The 15,463-nt window shown below is 44.4% G+C and overlaps 1 protein-coding gene and 1 pseudogene across 4 annotated transcripts in view; one reads left to right on the top strand and one right to left on the bottom strand.

Annotated features, from left to right (window-relative positions):
- Positions 1–15,463, top strand: part of GLB1 (galactosidase beta 1) — a 108,478-nt gene that overhangs the window by 14,611 nt on the left and 78,404 nt on the right. For 3 of the 4 annotated variants that reach the window (XM_054483789.2, XM_054483791.2, XM_054483790.2), the window contains exons 2-4: positions 10,406–10,575; positions 14,138–14,288; positions 14,820–14,880. In XM_054483789.2, the coding sequence (XP_054339764.1) occupies positions 10,406–10,575; positions 14,138–14,288; positions 14,820–14,880 (382 nt within the window). The remainder of the gene's footprint in view (positions 1–10,405; positions 10,576–14,137; positions 14,289–14,819; positions 14,881–15,463) is intronic. The other variant, XM_054483792.2, reaches the window with a different exon arrangement.
- Positions 5,599–6,443, bottom strand: LOC129034168 (small ubiquitin-related modifier 2-like; annotated as a pseudogene).

Here is a 15,463-nt window from a genome sequence, read left to right on the forward strand (position 1 = left end):
ACCTCAGGTGATCCACCTGCCTCAGCCTCCCAAAGTGCTGGGATTACAGGTGTGAGCCACTGCACCTGGCCTATTCCCACTTTTTTTGATCGCCTGTCAGTGGTGCCACAGCTCAGAGGAAGCTCAAAGGAAGCTGGGTCTTTTTTTTAGGTCCGTAACTTTTGAGAGGGATCATCTTGGGTCCATGAAGTGGACTGTCCGTGTTTACTTTGGCTGTGACAGTCAACAATGATGAGCTGTCTTTTAAGTGATACTGCTTCTGCAGCTGTCCATCTTGATCCCCTCTCTGTGGCTTTTCTAGGTTTTTGTTTCAGAGACATGTCCCCTGCTCTCCTGGTTCAAATAACATGGTGGTGTTCATCTCTCAGACCATGACAGTCCATGAATGCACAGACAGTCCAGGTCTCGTGTGATACAGCAGGGCAGTGGACACAGCCCCGGGCAAAAGGGAGAATATACTGCCGTCCTGCCCACTCACGAACTGTTTTCAATCCTTTTTATCAGTAGGATTTGAAAAGATTAGAACATTAATCGCAAACCAAATATCAGAGGCTGTGTTGTTCCGTCCCAGTGGTAATACCACACCCACGTGGTAGCTGCTGTTGGAGCTACTACTTGGTTAATTAAGTGGCCACTATCGTGTACCGTGATCTGTTTTTTCTGGCAGAGGCTCATGGGTGATTTGGATGAACATGATGGAAATGATCTTTAAGTCTTTGTGGAGGGGGCACTAATAGCTACAATTCCCAGAGGATTGTGGTCTTGCTTCAGATTTATCTTGAGTGGGAGTGGGGAGTGGGCAGTTCCAGAGCTTCCACTTGATCCATGATGACTCCTACTCATGATGAGGGTTCTGCAGGCCATTATGTAAAACCATCCCACTTTGAACTCAGAGCCAGGGAAATAACTGTGTGACGGATCCTCTGATATGTTGGACTCTCTGTGAAAAGGACTGGGGCCAAGGCTCCCTTTATCCCTGGCCTCCCTAAGAGTGATAAGGGAGAGTGATGGCATTTCAGGTTCCCTGTTGCTACCACGTCAGTTCAGACTGTATCCAATAGTCCTCAGAAGGTGGTGGCCTTAGGGTACCCCTTTTCTTAGGACACAGTTACCCTGAGTCTTGTTGGGAAGGATTGGAGGAATATTTACTGTGTGGACTTGGGGTGGTATTGCAGGGTGCTTCCTCAAGGGGATCCACCCAACCTTTCCTTCAGTCAAATTTTGTTGACTGTATGTTGGAGAACTGGCTCAAAGCTGGGAATTGGATGAAGGAATCTCACTTTTCCATGCTGGGAATTGGATGAAGGAATCTCACTTTTCCATGCAGTTGTTGACATCAGCATTTTGCTCACAAGTTTTTAAACATGTCAAGCAGTACTCTTGCTGATTGCCTGGCCATCTCACCCCACAGAAATGTGTGGCTTATGAGCCACTGCGTAAGGTCACTCCTGGTCCACAGGTCAGCACACGCTGGTTGCCACTGTGACCTTGCTGGTTGTGGTAATTGTGCCTTCCTGCTTCTGATGGTTAAGCGGTCCCATGTTGGTTATGCCAGAACCTCATCATCCCCAGCTACACTAGGGCGCCCCTTCCCATGGCAGCATCGTCTGTCATTCTTGCCTGCGGAGGATGGCCCCGCTTGAGGGGGAGAGGGGCTTCCCAAGTATGCCAGGGCCCTCTTCACCAGTGCCTTCCTGAAGGGAGAGTTCTCTGGGCTCTCCTGGGGAATAGAGCCAGGTAGTGGGGTCTCTGGTCACCCTTTTTACATTCCCACCTCTTGAGCCATTCCATACCTTTCTCAGGATGCCAAGGCAGTCCTGGCATCCTCATCTCATTTCCTGTAGACCAGCGTCATGTCTAGGTTCCAAGGATCCTCCCAACAGCATAGGGACTGGGCTCTTACCAATAGAATATATGTCATGGGAGAATACACCCTACCAGTAACTTCCCCATATCTGGCCTGGGATTTTCCCCCTCTAGATCCATTCCCAGTGACCCCCATGGTTAGGTCTTACTTTTCTGGCCTGAGATGTGAGTCTCTTTAAACATTGCCACAGAAGCCTCTGACATTCGTAGGATGCCCTGGGTGGATGGCTCACCTGAGCCCATCAAACAGTCACTGTCTTCAAAACTTCCAAATCTGTTAATAAAAGCCAGCTAACCTCACACTCCTTTAAATGACCAGTAACCCCCACCTCTGCCCCACTCCATGGGTGGAGCCAGTGCAGATACCGACTGCTCCCCTTCTCTCCATGCCTCCTCCCGGTCCCACATAGTTGAGGGCCTTGGTATTTGTCTTTGAGGCATTACCACCCCACTTAGCACCAGCTATAATGTTCTTGCTATTTGACATTCATGAGACAACAAGGTGCAGACTCACATCCTGATGATCTGCTGTTGAGGCCACTCCTGGTACCAAGGTCATACTTTGGGTCCCTCTAGAAGCAGAACATTGGGTGCAAGTGGTTTGAGAAGTGATCCAAGAGCATAGGAGCAAGGGACAGGTGGAAAGAAGGGACAGCCTGGGTCAAAATGCATATTGTAGTTATCACTCTGGGAACCGGGACATGATTCTTCTGAGGTCTCCTGAAAAGTGCACAAAGTGTCTCCAGAATTATTTGCCTAAAAGACAAGAGAATGCAGTTCTCCACCCTCTTTGTCCCTCATTGGCTGAAGGTTGCCCTCAGGGGCATGGACTACCTGGTGCTCCTGGACTTCTGGGCTGAACCCGTTCCCCCAGTGTTGGGGCAGGAAGGCAAAAAGACATGAGATCTGAGTGTGAGTTGAGACAATCAGCACAAAGCATACTGAGCTTGCACAAGACCATTCACAGAGCTACAGCTGATGTAGGCATGTTTTTAAAAACTTTTAAAGGCCAGGCGCGGTGGCTCACGTCTGTAATCCCAGCACTTTGGGAAGCCGAGGCGGCGGATTACCTGAGGTCAGGAGCTCGAGACCAGCCTGGCCAATGTGGTGAAACCCCGTCTCTACTAAAAATACAAAAATTAGCTGGGTGTGGGGGCAGGAGGCTGAGGCAGGAGAATTGCTTGAACCGGGGAGGCGGAGGTTGCAGTGAGCTGAGACTGTGCCATTGCACTCCAGCCTGGGCCACAAGAGTGAAACTCCATCTCAAAAAACAAACAAAAAAAAAACAACAACCAAAAAAACACTTTTCAGGCTGGGCACAGTGGCTCACGCCAGTAATCCCAGAACTTCGCGATCATGAGGTGGGAGGATCGCTTGAGGCCATGATCATGCTGCTGCACTCCAGCCAGAGCAACTGAGCAAGAAAGACCCTGACTCAAAAACAAAAAATTCTCCTCCTCTGCCTTCTCTTTTCACCCTATGTCCCTCCCAAAGTGCTGGGATATCCATCGGAGATCATTTCACAATGGCAAGGGCTGCATACTCTCCAGAGCTGCATAACGTTTGATCGTGTATGTGTATTTGTATATATACAAACATGCATGTACAATACACATACAATATAAACCATAATTCATTTTATCAGTCTGCATTTTTATTTGTGTCAACATTTTGCTAGGAAAATTTTTCAGAGAGAGTTGAAAGATTATACTATTAACATATTACTATCAGTCCATCCCTCCATCTGTTTATCGATTCATCTTATTTTTTGGATGCATTTCAAAATAAGTTGCAGATATCAATACCCTCCTCTCGCTAAAATACATACTTCAGTAGGCATATCATTAACTAGCAGTCAGTGTTTATTAGTAGCCCCTTTTTCCCCCAAGGTAAAATTTACATACAATGAAATGCACATATCTTAAACGTACCATTTGATGAGTTTTAACAAATGCCTACACCTGCATAATCCAAAACCCTTATCTAGCTATGGAATATTACCATTACCCCAGAAAGTTACCTCATGCCCCTTGCCAGGCAATACCTACCTCCACTCTGCCAGAGTTAACTATTCTGATTTTTTCTTCCACCATAGATTAGATTTGCCTTTCCCAGGACTTCATATAAATAGGTTCATGCAGTGTGAACCCAATTGTGTAAGGCTTCTTTCTCTCAACATTTTTGAGATTTATCTACATTATTACAAATACCAGTAGTTTGTTCTTGTTTATTGCTGAATAGTAGTCCATCATATACATATGCCATAGTTTGCTGAGGCAGGAGAATCGCTTGAACCCAGGAATTCAAGACTGCCGTGAGACATGATTGAGCCATTGCACTCCAGCCTGGGTGACGGAGCAAGACCCTGTATCCAAAAAATCTTAAAAAATCATAATAATAAATAAAAAGTAATAAGAATTAGGATCCAAACCAGGTTCACACTGACCTAATGAATATCGTATCATTTCATATTACGAATATCGTATCATACCTTATTACACATATCATATCACGTATAATGATCTAATGCAATCATTAGGCCATTATTCCTCTGAAGTTCTTTCGTTTCCAAATAATACTCCCTTTCTTTCTTTTAATACCATTGATTTGTTGGAACAACTGAATCATTGGACTTTTAAAATGTCCCACATTTTGGATTTGGCTTATTGCTTCCTTATGGTATTAGATTCGGGTTCAATTGTGATTTTGATTCAATAATGAGGACTACTTTCTAGATGAGACTGTACTTCGTGTTAAATCATAGCATGAGAGACATAATGTCTGGCTATTCCACTTTTATTGAGGCTGAAATTGAGCAGATGGAGCACAAAATATATGCCCAGTCCTTCACACAGTTTCCATCAGTGTTTCTAATGGTTTTAGCATCTATTGATGATTATAGCTTAAATCCATTTCACTAAGTGTTGGGGAAAAGGTGTTTTTCAGATGCTTTTATTCCTTCTGCATTTATTGTTATTTCGAGACAGGGTCTCTGTCTGTCACCCAGGCTGGACTGCAGTGGCACAATCACATCTCACCATCGCCTTGACCTCGTGGGCTTGAGCAATCTTCCTGCCTCAGCCTCCTGAGTAGCTAAGACTACCGGTGCCTGCCACCACACCTGGCTAATTTTGTTTGTTTATTTATTTTAAACAAGAAGTTTAAACAACAAGCTTCTTGACTTGAAGGAAAAACTATCTAGGATTCCTTTTTTTTTTAGACTAATTTATCCCTACTTAAAGACAAATTGCCCTACATTTAACAGCTATGTACAACAAAGTTATAAAATTGTCCTTGGTTTTACAATGCTAAATGAAAAACATTAACATTCTACAATTGAATAAAGTATGCAAGGATTTTTATGTTGTTGTTTTTTTGTTAAAACAGCAAAATAACTTACTGAAATATAAAGAGCTGAATGAGCATGCCACTAATGAAGAAAAGGGGGTATTTTTACGAATCGGTATTTTTCCCCATCTCATCTCCACTTGATATCAGTCAAAACATACCATTGGCTGTTTAGTTAAAAAAAAAAAAAAGCAATATACTTGTGCACATTTACCAGTTACTTTATGTACAATAAAGGAATGGGGAAGGGGGGAAATGAAAGAATAGAGAAAACTATACTGTAGTAGTCACGATGTGGTGGAACCAAATTGCAGTTTTCTAATTGAGAATGTAGTCTTGGTCTATAAAGAACAGAGTTCTGGAGTGAAGTGGGAGGTTCCCTTTTTAGTAGACACCCCCTGTCTGCTGTTGGAACACATCGGTTGTATCTTCATCCTCCATTTCCAACTGAGCAGGTGTGTCTCTTTCATTGATTGGTTGCCTGTCAAATTGGAGTCTGATCTGTCTCACTGACCATCCCTAACGTTCACAACAGGCTTTCATTAGTTTACTAAGTGGTGTATGCCTCTTAATCCTAAACTGCACCACAGAACCCTCCTGCCTTGCCACCTTCAAATTAATATGATCATTGTTCTCAGTCTTGATTCCTTCCTTGGGCTTTTCGTCTGCCACGGCAAGCACCTGAGTCTCAGCTGCCGCTTCACAAAAGAGGTACCAAGACTGCACCAAATGAGCATGCAAGCAGCAACAGGAGTGGGAGAAGAAGGAGGCGGCAGCAGTGGATGAGGGAGACACTAATTTTAATTTTTTTTTTTTTATAGAGACATGGTCTTGCCATGTTCCCCAGACTGGTCTTGAACTCCTGGGCTCTCGCAGTTCTCCTGCCTCGGCCTCCCAAATTGCTGGGATTACAGGCAAGAGCCATTGTGTCCGGGCCCTTCTGTATTTAATTAACTGGGATCCAGTGGAGAATTTTCCATTGTCAATGTTTTGGTAACCCTGAAATACAGTTTTTATGTGAAGGGGAAGTAAACAGCTTGACTCTTTCTCTGTATTTATCACTTTTCAGAGTAATGAGTTGGTACTCTAGCAGTCTCCAAAAGTGACCAATGAATTTTTTCTCCCTGTATATGATGATGAACTGATAGGTGTTAATATACACGTAGTCATATTTTTTTAATTGATATATCTCTTAAGTCTCTCACATGCTCGCTCTCTCTGTCTCTCATTTTGACACTCAGATTTCTCCCCAAGAACAGTAGGAGCCTCTTTAGGTTCGCGCCTGTGCCTGACATCTAACTGGCCACCATCCTGGAATGTCCTCCTTCTGCCTCCTGCCCACCTCATTGTCACCACCGTGGGCCACAGCCACATCTCTTCTGCCTTTTTTGCCCGTTCAGGAAAAAGCCAAACATTTGAAAACACATATCTGGTCCTATCATTCTTTCATTTCAGTTGTTCTCCATGGCTCTCAGCATAAAATCCGGGCCCTTGAATCTGGACTTCAGGGCTCATTCGATCTGGCCCTGGCCTCCTCCTCTGCCTCAGCAGCTGCCATGTTTCAACTGTATTGAGGCTCTGTGGCTCCTGGCCTGTAGTCCTGCTCTCCCTCCCCCAGGCCTCACATGCAGTTTTCTCCATCTGTGTCAGCTTCCCCCATGGCTAACTTCGCTTCATCCTAGGCCTTGGCTCAGGCCAGTGGTTCTCAACCTTGGCTGCACATTACATCATCTAGGCAGCTTTAAGAAATTCCAATGTCTGGGTTCCTCCCAAGACCGATTAAAACATGAATGTCTGGGGGTGAGGTCAACTTTGCTATTTTTTTGTTCTTTTTTTTTTTGAGACAGAATCTCACACTGTCGCCCAGGATGGAGTGCAGTGGCGCAATCTCGGCTCACTGCAAGCTCTGCCTCCCAGGTTCACACCATTCTCCTGCCTCAGCTTCCCGTGTAGTTGGGACTACAGGCACCCGCCACCACGCCCGGCTAATTTTTGTTTTGTATTTTTAGTAGAAATGGGGTTTCACTGTGTTAGTCAGTATGGTCTCGATCTCCTGACCTCATGATCCACCTGCCTCGGCCTCCCAAAGAACTTTGCTATTTTTAAAAGCTTGCATAGATGATTTTGCTGTGCAGCCAAGATTGAGAAACACAGTTTGGGGTGTTTCTTCCTTTGAGAAACTTGCCCTTGCCCCTCCCCTCAACCCCGCCATGCCTGGGTTCCCTGCCATTTATTTCTGCTACAGCATTCTGCTCTAACCCTTACTTTACTGCCTCAACCTCACTGTGTTAACACTTGGGTTTCTTCCAGGCTAGATGGAAGCTCCATATGGGTGGTGGCCACATCTGTGTGGTTCTTGTCTGTGATTACTCAGCACATAAGAGGTGCTTGGTGATACTATATTTGTAAATGGATGGTAGGGAGATATTTAGACTAGACTTTGAGGTCATTGGAGGGTAGAGACGGTGTCCCACCATGTATGGGACAAAGGCCAGATTCCATTGTCTCCCACCATCATCTTTTCCCAGCCTTATCTCCTGCTCCTCTGAACTCTCTCACTTAGACAGGTGGATTTCAAACAGCTCTACCCTTTTCCGAATTCTGCCAGAAGTTGCTTGGCCTCCTTTCTACCTGTCTAATGAATGTTCCCACCTCATGGGCCACCTTTGAACTTAGGAAACTTGTGAGGAACACTTATTTGACACTTAGCCATGTATATACTATGAGAATGTTTTCAAGAGCATCCATTGAGACACCTGGTGTAAGAAATAATTTTTCTATTTTTGTGAGTTTAGGAGACTTTTCCTTTGAACAGAAATTAAAGCCTTATTTACTAGAAGAATAAAGTGATGTTAAATTGACACTTGCCCTTTTAAAAATGATTCTTAGTTGTTTGTGTTTATTTAGCTTTATTGAGATGTAATTCACATACAGTAAAGCTCTCCATTTGCCCCTGTGAATTCTTCTCCGAGTTGTTTAACTTCAGCTCCCCAGTTGGATTTCAGGCATGTGTGATCTAGGACTCATGCTGCCACAGTTGCTTCCAAATACAGCTTCAAGGGCAACCCCCAAAGCCACCATGGACTATGATGCTACTGTGACTAAAGCTAGTATTGTGACCTTTGAAAGCCTAAAGATGCACAAGGAATCTAACCCATAATGGAGAGCACTAGTTAGATGGCTTCTTAAAACCCTGGTTCTGTTGGCACCTGTGGCCTGTTGCTGCCTTATCCACCAGAGGGCAGTGTTCCACTCGGCTTAACAGTCGAACCCCCACCCCCACCACCCGTTGAGGTCTTGCCTTTCAAAATCCTAACATTTTAGCTCCTGAAGTGACCCCAAAACAGTGTTTCTTAAAATCGTGCTTGATAGAAATAAGTCTTACATTGCAACCAAATATACATGCATACATATACAACTCCACATATGTATATATAACAAAAGTTTTATAAAGTAATACTTTACTATGTGTAATATACCCTTTTCTTTATTTCTTTCTTTCTCTCTCTTTCTTTCTTCCTTCCTTCCTTCCTTCCTTCCTTCTTTCATTCTCATTCTTTCTTTTGATGGAGTCTCGCTCTGTCACCGGGCTGGAGTACAGTGGCATGATCTCAGCTCACTGCAACCTCCGCCTCTCCGGTTCCAGTGATTCTCCTGCCCCAACCTCCCGAGTAGCTATTTTTTTTTTATTTTTGGTAGAGACGGGGTTTCACCATGTTGGCCAGGATGGTCTTGATCTCCTGACCTCATGATCCACCCGCCTCAACCTCCCAAAGTGCAGGGATTACAGGTGTGAGCCACCGCACCCAGCCTCTATTTTCTTTCTTGCCTTTTTTTTTTTTTTTTTTTTTTGAGACAGTGTCTTGCTCTGTCACCCAGGCTGCAGTGCAGTGGCATGAACACGGTTCACTGCACTCTCAACCTTCTGGGCTCAAGCAATCCTCCCACCTTAGCCTCCCAAGTAGCTGGGACCATAGGCGTGTGCCACCATGCCTGCTTAATTTTTTTTGTTGTTGTTTGTTTTTTTGTAGAGACGAGGCCTCGCTGGATTGCCTAGGCTGGTCTTGAACTCCTTAGCTCAAGCGATCCTCCAGCCTTGGCCTCCCAAAGTGCTAGGATTACAGGCATAAGCAACGGTGCCTGCTATTCTTTGATTTTTATTTTTATTTATTTTATTATTTTTTTGAGACAGAGTCTCACTCTGTCACCCAGGCTGGAGTGCAGTGGTGTGATCTCAGCTCACTGCAACCTCCACTTCCCGGGTTCAAGCGATTCTCGTGTCTCAGCCTCCCAAGTAGCTGGGATTACAGACGTGCACCGCCATGCCCAGCTAATTTTTGTATTTTTGGTAGAGATGGGGTTTCACCATGTTGGCCAGGCTGGTCTTGAATTCCTGACCTCAGGTGATCCACCTGCCTCGGCCTCCCAAAGTTCTGGGATTACAGGCGTGAGCCATCATGCCTGGACAATTCTTTCATTTTTAAAAGATGCTTATTGCCACCAAAAATGAGTTTATTATTCACAAATCAGGTCACGGCCCACAATTTTAAAAATATTGCCTTAAAGTTCTTTTAGTCCAATACCCTGGATAGTTATGGATGAAGAGAGGTAGGGTTAGAGATGGGACTTACCCAGGTCACTCTGGGATTCAGAGCAATACCTAGGATGGGGCATTGGGCTCTGGAGTTTTAATCCATTGCTTTTTGCCCTGTATTTTACACTTAGAATTTTCTTAATGGGTCTTGGTTATCCCAGTGACATTACTGTTGAGGTGTATCCAGTGCTCAGGCAGGTCACAGCAACAATGGCGTGTTTGCATGCGTGTGTGTGTGTGTGTGTGTGTGTGTGTGTGTGTGTGTGTGTGTGTGTGTGTGTGTGTGATGTTTCCCACCCCATGAACAGCACAGTGGAATATCATCTCAGCCACTGATTGTCAGCTCAGTGCTGGCCTCTAGAAGCTAAGCCTTATGGAATCCTGCATGTGGATCCTCTTCGATGATTTCTCTTACCTGAGTACCCCTGGTGGACCTGGCTTAGCAATGGTTTGTATGATAGCTCAGAAAACAAGTGTTAAGTCCATCAGCACATTATACAAATTAAATAGGCAGAGAGCCACTTGCTACTGTCAAAGGATCGGCTTCTGAAATGCGGAAGGTGGAAGTTCTCATGTGACCCCATCCTTGCTCTGTAGAATGCCACCCAGAGGATGTTTGAAATTGACTATAGCCGGGACTGCTTCCTCAAGGATGGCCAGCCATTTCGCTACATCTCAGGAAGCATTCACTACTCCCGCGTGCCCCGCTTCTACTGGAAGGACCGGCTGCTGAAGATGAAGATGGCTGGGCTGAATGCCATCCAGACGTAAGTAGGAGGGCATGTGGCTCTCACCTAGGCCTGAACACCCACTCTGGAGAGAGGATACAACTGTATTTCTCAGGGTGGCTATTTTATTGCTCAGAAATGGGAAACGGTCCAGTGTGATGTTCTGGGAGGGGCTTGTCATGAGCCGGACTGGCCCTTTTTCAAATAATTAACTACTTCTTCCAATCTTCAATTTTAATCATCAGAAATCATTAAATAAATAGCTTAAAAAGGCAAAGGATGGGGGAAGCAAACAGAAGTAACAATGATTGAGCACTTACCAGATACAGGGCACTTTATACTAATGATTCCATTTCCTCGAGATAGGTATTATTGTTCCTGTTTATAGCTGGTGAAACTGAAATTTGCCCAAGGCCATATCTTTGGTCAGAGGTTCAGCTAGTATTTGAAGGGAAGGGAAGGCATGCAGGCAGCTGTAGCACAGGTATGGCTGTAGTCATACCAAAAGCTAGGTTAACAGGAGAAAAGCATAACAGATATGTAAGTTTTATCTGACATGAGAGTCTTCAGAAAAGAAGACCCAAGGAAAACTTTTTACACTTAGATTCCATGAAAGGTTCTGACCTAATGGTAGTAGACTGACGTGGGAAACCCTCAAGGCCTGCCTCAACAGATTCTTCTTGGCCTTTCTGGGTGGCATTCCTTCCTTCTGGATATGGAGCAGGACCCCTCTGCAATGAGGGTCTAGAAGGGAGAAGGGAGAGGTGACCTTTCTAGGTTTTCTGGCTTGCTTTGGGAGAGAGGGGTTCTAATTTCTATGACCCACACTGGGGAAGATGAATTCTGGTTTGACTTGCTTCAGGGGAGAAGGAAGGGTGGGCGACAGCAGAGCAGTAGAAGGTCAGAGAAAGAAGATTTGCTCCTAAGGCCTTCCAATCTCCTTTAGTTCAAAGTACTTAGCATGCCGAGGTGCCATACTTTGGGGTATTGTTTTCTGAGCCCCAATAACAGAACAAGCCTTGTGCTTAGGTAGATTTCTGAAACCGTTTGGCTTTGTGGTTCTGCTGCAGTAATTGTATAACTTCAGGGTATAGAATTATTCCAATAGCTACCTCTTTGAATCTCTTCTGCTACTGCAAAGTAACTAACTAACAGGGAAGAAAGTTGGTGTGGCTGGCTGCTCTGGCTTTTGCAGTGCCGATGTGGATTGCTGATAACTTTTCAAAGATAAAGAGTGAGAAAACCCAGAGGCAGATTCCGAAGATAGATAGTGAGGGAGAACTCACTCATTATTCTGGTTCTAAGGCCACTGGCAGAGTGAACCCAAGTTCACCTGTTTATAATTCCAACAGTGAGTTCTGGAAGACCAAGACTGTTCCAGGGAACCCTGAAATCATGGGATCACACACACGCAAAATGACACAACCCAGGGTCTTCAAAGAGAGCATTGTGATGGTAATGGATGGCTCCATATTTAACTTTGTATCCCATGCTGTCTGTAGGTAGACAGAGGAGCTGGTAGAAGGTTTTGTCATTTTACCTCCTGCCCCATGATTCCTGACAAAATCTTTTGTCAGAGGATCTAGGGGTTGGAGTTTTTCCTACACGTACTAAAAATTATTTCTTCAAAAAATAAATATGTCTCTTACTACTTTTCAGCAAAATATTCTTATTTTTCCTAAGCCTTACATGGGCATATATAATTTTTATTTTTATTTATTAAAACAACTTTTTAGAGCTGGGGTCTTGCTCTGTCACCTAGCTGGAATGTAGTGGCTCAATCATAGTTCACTGAAACCTTAAAGTGGGCTCAGGTGATCCTCCAACCTCAGCCTCCTGAGTAGTTGGGATTACAGGCACTGCTACCACACCAGCTAATTTTTTTGTTTTGCTTTGTTTTTAGAGATGAGGTCTCATTATGTTTCCCATGGTGGTCTTCAACTCCTGGCCTCAAGCAATCCTACTGCTTTGGCCTCCCAGAGTGCAGGGATTACAGAAGAGAGCTACTGTGCCCAGCTATGATTTTTATGTAATAGGAATTAGTGCTGATATAACTCTGGAGTTTTCTGTTGTTGTTGTTGATTTTAAGAAGTGTCCCCATCAAGTTTGACTAGCTTGGGGAGCTGCTGTAAAAATTCATAACAAGGCCCCTCCCAAGAGGCTGCCAAACGGGAAGGTCTGTGTGTCCTGCGGTTTATGGTTCTACACCATATCTTTCTCTACAGACAGTTTAGAAATTTATGTAGGATATCTGGATTTTTGAGCTCTTTCCCCTTCCACAGAGCACCTCAATTCAATTATTTATGCCAAATATAAAAAGCTAAAAACCTGACTTACAAACAAATATATAATAGACATATGTCAGAAATTTATTTAACTGGATAAAGAAAATGTGGTACATGTACACCATGGAATACTACACAATCACAAAAAAGAATGAGCTCATGTCCTTTACAGCAACCTGGATGCAGCTGGAGGCTATTATCCTGAGCAAACACAGGGACGGAAAACCAAATACCACATGTTCTCACTTATAAGTGGTAGCTAAACATCGAGTACATATGGACACAAAGAAGGGAACAACAGACAATGGGGTCTACTTGAGGGTGGAGGGTGGGAGGAGGGTGAATACATCTCGTGTACTAGGCAGATTATCTGGGTGACTAAATAATCTGTACACCAAACCCCCATGACATGCGATTTACCTGTATAACAAACCTGCACATGTACCCCTGAACCTAAAATAAAAGTTTTTAAAAATTTATTTCACTTATTACCGAGGAAACTAGCTAGATAGTAAAGCTAATTCAAAGGAGAATTTGAGTAAGGGAGGTTTATAGTCAGTCAAGAAAGGCATGTTCAAATAAAGTTATCTTTAGAGATAAAACTGGTTAATATCATAAAGGGCAATGAATGAAAGAGTAACCTTTGGAGTTGTCTTCTCTGTATGACAATCATTTGTTTCTCTCCCAGGCAATAATCTACAAATTAATCTGTAACTTCAAAGTTCTTCCCTTAATCAATAGTAAATAGTAAGTCAAACAAAATTTTTCCCCTGGAGAATGAAGGAAGCCTCAGTGTGCCCATTGGACAGTCCTCCATTATAACATGGAAAGGAAATGCAGTCACCCTTTTGCCTTATATCCAAATTCTGGATAATTTTTCTTTTCTTTTCTTTCTTTATTTTGACACAGGGTCTCACTCTGTCATCCAGTCTGGAGTGCAGTGGCACAATCACAGCTCACTGCAGCTTCAACCTCCCGAGCTTAAGCAAACCTCCACCTCAAGCCTCCAGGGTAACTGGGACCACAGGCATGCACCCTGGCTAATTTTTTTGTGTTTTTTGTAGAGACAGGGTTTCACCATGTTGCCCAGGCTGGTGTCAAACTCCTGGGCTCAAGCCGTCCACCCACCGTGGCTTCCCAGAGTGCTGGGATTAGAGGCCTGAGCCACTGTGCCCAGCCTTGGACAATTTTTCTTCCTAAGTGCCTTCTCCCTCTTATCCATGTGTTAGCAATAGTCCTAATGAGGCCCTTTCCCCACCCTTCCTTCTTCTTGACTCTGCTAAGTATCCAGGAAGGGGCTGTGTGTGTCTTGGCAGGTATGTGCCCTGGAACTTTCATGAGCCCTGGCCAGGACAGTACCAGTTTTCTGAGGACCATGATGTGGAATATTTTCTTCGGCTGGCTCATGAGCTGGGACTGCTGGTTATCCTGAGGCCCGGGCCCTACATCTGTGCAGAGTGGGAAATGGTGAGTGTGGCTAGACTGGGCTCTACCTGGTGTATGTGAGCTGGCAGGCAGCAGCTCTGGGGCAAAGGGAATTAAAGCAGACCTGCATTCCAGAGAGCATGGGGCCTGAGACTGTACCCAGCACAGGTGTCTTTTACCTTGGCAAGGTGCCCAGGCAGAGAGAAACAGGCCAAGGTCAGGGCATGGGCTCTCCTCTTGGTGGTCACTCACATAACTCAGCTTGCTCATCTGTAAGAAGCAGTTAATAGTGTCTTCTCTATCTACCTCACAGGGTATTTGTGAAATTAAATTGAAAAATCTTTATGAAAAGGGCTTTGGTCCTTAAAACATTGCATTCATGCAGAGTGATCTTAATTGTCCTACATTCCAATTTCTAATTTCTCTGCAAGTTATAAACCAAAAAGCCCAGCTCAAATACGCCTTGTCCCTTGAAGCTGTTATTCTTTTTCATAACTGCTAATAGTAATTTCTGTCTCCTCTGAGCACCCTTCACGGAACGGACATTATAATGGCTTGTTTTCCCTGAACTAGGGAGGATTACCTGCTTGGCTGCTAGAGAAAGAGTCTATTCTCCTCCGCTCTTCCGATCCAGGTAGGTTGTTACAGATGTCTTGAGAAGATTTATAAAAGCTTCAGGCTAGGTGCAGTGGCTCACGCCTGTTATCCTAGCACTTTGGGAGGCTGAGGCGGGTGGATTACCTGAGGTTGGGAGTTCAAGACCAGGCTGGCCAACATGGCAAAACTTCACCTCTACTAAAAATACAAAAAATTAGCTGGGCGTGGTGGTGGGCGCCTGTAATCCCAGCTACTCAGGAGGCTGAGGCAGGAGGATTGCTTGAACCCCGGAGGCGGAGGTTGCAGTGAACCGAGATTGTGTCAATGCACTATAGCCTGGGCGACCGAGCGTGACTCCGTCTCAAAACAAACAAAAAAGCTTCAACAAGTTATATCAAAAGGGGGAGGTATTTTGAAGGATGGGGTACCTCTGCACAAATACTTTTGAAAGTTTAGTGAAAGTCTGAGTGTTTATCACTGACCAGTGCATAACAACAAACTAAACCTCTAGGAAATTAGGCTTTGAACTACTTAACCAGATCTTACTGATAAACTGGTAATTCTTTGAATTGGCATTGAGCCCTGTTTGCGGTTGACCAACTGACTTCGATGCTTTCTCT

Source organism: Pongo pygmaeus, chromosome 2 (genome assembly GCF_028885625.2).
Source record: "Pongo pygmaeus isolate AG05252 chromosome 2, NHGRI_mPonPyg2-v2.0_pri, whole genome shotgun sequence".
NCBI lineage: Eukaryota > Metazoa > Chordata > Mammalia > Primates > Hominidae > Pongo > Pongo pygmaeus.